Source organism: Mollisia scopiformis (assembly GCF_001500285.1).
Source record: "Mollisia scopiformis unplaced genomic scaffold LY89scaffold_4, whole genome shotgun sequence".
NCBI classification, from domain to species: Eukaryota; Fungi; Ascomycota; class Leotiomycetes; order Helotiales; family Mollisiaceae; genus Mollisia; species Mollisia scopiformis.
This window is the reverse complement of record NW_017263584.1, coordinates 929,044-933,261: the sequence shown is the minus strand read 5'-3', so window position 1 is coordinate 933,261 and position 4,218 is coordinate 929,044. Positions and strand designations below refer to the sequence as shown.

Genomic DNA, 4,218 nt, shown 5'->3' with positions numbered 1-4,218 from the left:
GTCAGCACTTACTAGGGAGCCAGTCTCCACTCGCCAGGGGCCGGTGTTAATGCCGTTAGCACTTGACATGGGCTTGTATCCACATGGCTAAAGCTTTTAGTCTCTCTCCCTTGTTAGCTTAAAAAATTGAGTCTTTTTGTCACGGTTATGGAGTCACGTGCCCGCTACGAAATACTCACGTGACCGCTCGCCTGTATATATGCCCTGCCTTCCGGCGCTTCCTTCCTTTCTTTCCTCTTTACCTTTAGATTCTAAGAGATAGCCTAATCGATTCCTCGTCTACGTACTTGAGTCCAACCGTGCTGTCACACTTTTGATGTTCTCCAAAGCTCGGTATATAAGCCATTTGATGAACTTCCACACCATAAAAATGCACTCAAAAGCATTGGAATCAGTACTAAAAGTTTACTTTTGGTCGGGCCATACTTCGCAAGTTAATAGGCGCAAGTTAACAGGCGTGGAGAGAAAGAGAGAGAGGAAGGATGATAGAAGGTGACAGAGGCCGGGGAAAGCAAAACTGCTCCACACCTTATCTCTTGAGAGCACGGCAAACCGGCACATTATACTCGCTTAAGTGTGCCATTTTGTCCCCTGCCACCACCTAATCGAATCGAGTTAGCCTGAGCGTGGTACTGAGTCCGTCGCTGAGGTTTTGTAGGGACAGAGCAGGCCGAAGAACCGTAGAGTAAAAAAGTTTGTACTGTAAGTAGATACTGTGGCTAAGAATCACCGGACGGTCGGTGCGTTGGAGAACGACCCACAGAAATCAGGTGAACCACTCGAGCGGTAGAACTCTAGTTCATACCTCTACTCACATGACTACAGTAGAAGGCGGATTGAGTGTCGCTAATTTTATAGATAACCTTTTTAAGCGGGCTCCACTTCCTGACACTTGTGGCTGTGCACCCTCGCTTGGTTGTACCCCAAGGTACAGGGTCATCACAGCGGAGCTAATTCTTACCCGTTCTGCAATCTCTAACTATTAATGATTTTTGATTTTTTACCTACATTTTATAGTAGGTAGCGAAACGAGTGTCGCACTAGACTCTCTTTGTTTTAATTATCGGGCCTATATTTGAATTACGCTAAAACTATTACGGCTTAGCTAAAATATCCCCCTGCTTTTATGCTTTAAAAGTGGATTTGCTGCTTAAAAGTTCAACTAACAATGCGAAAATTGTTACGGTGCTGTACTGGCGCCCTGGCGCCCTGGCGCTAGTCCGATACAGCTAGACCGATGCGGCCGCACCACGTGACCTCAGACCTGTATATTAGTTCAGAGCTTCTCTTTAAGAGCTCTTCACCTTAGAATTCTAAGCACTTACCGCCTCTTGCTGTACAGCTTGCCCTACAGTGACTACCGGTCCGTCACAAAAATCGGCGCTTAAATTCCATCCGGCAAGTTTGGATAATCAAAATAACATTCCCAAACCAACTCAACTAATTTTACAATTGCTTGCACAACCGGCTTGCCCTTGAAGGAGTTATTTAAAGTTATAACCCTTGCTTCTGAAACGCCTATGCCGTACTGAGCCTAGCGCAATACGTTGCGTTGATTAGAAAGTATTACTATGCAATGTATAAGCGATCAAACGTAAGGCTACAAGATTACGCAAATATTACCATACTAGGCAGCAGCTACGAGCCATGCAATCGATCGAACGAGAAAACTATGCTCATCGAAATATCCATTAATTCAATCTCCGTGTGCGAGCTCTTTCACCATGTCTCAGCCCGAGACGTATAGTTATTCTCCGCTTTCCCCGGGCGCTAAGAATATTCGCTTGCTTCGGCTACTGCCATATAGAAACGAGAGTGGAGAGAGGACCAAATTACAATGCGAGCTTCTCGAATACTCTCTACAGGATCTGGGAAAACGGACTCATCTATACGAAGCTTTATCCTACACATGGGGCGGGCAGGAAAAGCCCTGTTCTATCACTATCAACGAGAAAAACTTGAATGTTACCACAAACCTCTATGCAGCGCTATTGCATCTTCGATATCACTCTTTGGAACGAATACTATGGATAGATGCTATTTGCATTAACCAAACAGACCCGGAGGAGCGAGGCCAACAAGTTCAGCTTATGGCAATGATCTATAGCAAAGCACATCGTGTACTTGTTTGGTTGGGGGAGACGGCAGATGATATAGAGGGAGCACTCGAAGATATACAACGTGCTGCTAATGAGGAGTCTACCGAGGTCTCGAACAAGAAAATCAACGAGAAAGCAATCTCCAACCTACTTCAACGGCAATGGTTTCAGCGTATTTGGGTAAGATAGTAGACACCCAAACCAAAACTACCAGATGACGTTAACAGAATTGATTTAGGTCCTTCAAGAGGTTGCTGCAGCTCGACATGTCGTAATGATGTGTGGTTCCACGGAGATTGACGGATATGCCTTCTGCCTAGGACTGAAATCATTGCGAAAATCACAAGAGCTCTCCGATACAGCTTTTCCTAGATTGCAGAGTCTCCCTGCCTTAACCAACCTAATAGAACGAGCTGGCCTCCGACCTAAATATACAACAAATTCGTCAGAGAGGTACTCCCTAGAGATACGTTCTTTAGCCGAGCTGGTAGACATGTTCCATACCCGCCAAGCTTCTGATCCCCGCGATAAGGTATATGCTTTACTTGGTATGAGCTCCGACGATCCTAGTAAAGCTGGTTTGCAGCCGAATTATGAGATTTCCTGGGAAGTTCTATTTCAGCAACTTGTCAAGTTCATCCTTGGCAAAGATACACTCGTGGAGGCTTTTTGCCGAAAGCCGGCGATTAAGAGCAAGGGCTGCATTCTTGGCCAGGTGTCCTCAGTTGAAAGCGATCATGGACAGAGCGTGAATATTGCATTAATAAATGCAGCTTGGCCCTTGAGGAAATGGTCTCTTCAAGCGTCAGCGAAATCTGTCCGAAAGGGCGATATCGTCTGTCTTCTGAAAGGAGCTTCAAAGCCTACAATCATTAGGCTGTGCGGGGATTACTTTGCCGTGGTTGTAATTGCAGCCATTGCTCTCAATGGGAGGGGAAGTACTGGACAGCCAAAACTTTCAAAATCAACACTACATTTCTCGCGTGACCTCCTACTTGTTTGGGACTGGGAAGATCATTTAGAAGACACGCAAGAACAAGGAAAAAATGAAAACTGGACAAAGATTAGTCAAGTACCAGAGGATTTAAAAGCAGAGCTCGGAGATCATTTGGACGAGGTGACAAGAATATGGAATGTTGCACTAGTTTTAGGAGACTTGAAAGAGTATGGAAAGGCAGAAGAGAGGCTTCGAGAAGCAATAAAGGGCTATGAGATAGCAAATGGGGAAGAGCATCTGCATGTACTAAAAGGCCAATACGGTGTAACACCACTGTCTTGGGTCGCACGGAATGGGTGTAATGCGGCAGTAAAGCTGCTACTTGCGAAGAATAGTATTGATCCAGACCTGCAAGATAGTCAATATTGTCGGACACCGCTATCGTGGGCGGCTGGGGGAGGGCACGCAGCCGTAGTCAAGCTACTGCTCGAGACAGACAAGGTCGAGGTCGACTCCAAAGACAATGACGGTTGGACACCTCTCTCGTGGGCAGTTAAAGGAGGGCACGAAGCTATAATTAGACTCCTACTCGAGAGAAGCAAGGTTGAGGTCAACTTTAAGGATAATAATAATCGGATACTGTTCTGGTGGGCGGCTAAGGGAGGGGACGAAGCTGTAGTTAAACTCTTACTCGAGACAAGCAAGGTTGAGGTCGACTTCAAAGACAATAACGGTTGGACAGCACTCCAACAGGCAGCAAAAGGAGGTCACCTCGCCGTCGTAGAGCGACTGCTCCAAGAGAAGGCCGAAGTCAATGCAGCAGGAGCAGCAGATTATAACGGAAGAACAGCACTCCAAGCAGCAGCAGAAGGAGGCCACCTCGCTGTCGTGAAATGCCTTCGTGACGCAGGCGCTGTGTAATCCTCTTTACATATATATAATACGATTTTCTTTGTATCCCTAAGACTTTAATTCACAAAGTCAAGGGGAGCATAAGTTTATATACCCGTCTTCTTTACCACTCCAATTCCAATGAGCGTGACCGCAGGACAATAGTAGTAGGAATTAAGAAGGTGAGAATAGAGTAGCTATAGTCTTGGTGGTCCAAAGCCAAGTTGTACAAGTCGAGTCTGTTGGAATATCACTTAATAAGTGTGATGTCACATGATATCATAGTAACTA

At 45.8% G+C, this 4,218-nt stretch overlaps 1 protein-coding gene across 1 annotated transcript; it reads left to right on the top strand.

The window, feature by feature from the left end:
* Nucleotides 1–1,320: 1,320 nt before the first annotated feature.
* On the top strand, nt 1,321–3,957 carry LY89DRAFT_714885 (ankyrin; the record flags this gene model as incomplete). Its single annotated transcript, XM_018218160.1, has 2 exons — nt 1,321–2,279; nt 2,338–3,957. Exons 1-2 carry the CDS (start codon nt 1,725–1,727, stop codon nt 3,955–3,957), a joined length of 2,175 nt encoding a protein of 724 aa, XP_018076203.1. The 5' UTR covers nt 1,321–1,724.
* Between the last annotated feature and the right edge of the window lie 261 nt (nt 3,958–4,218).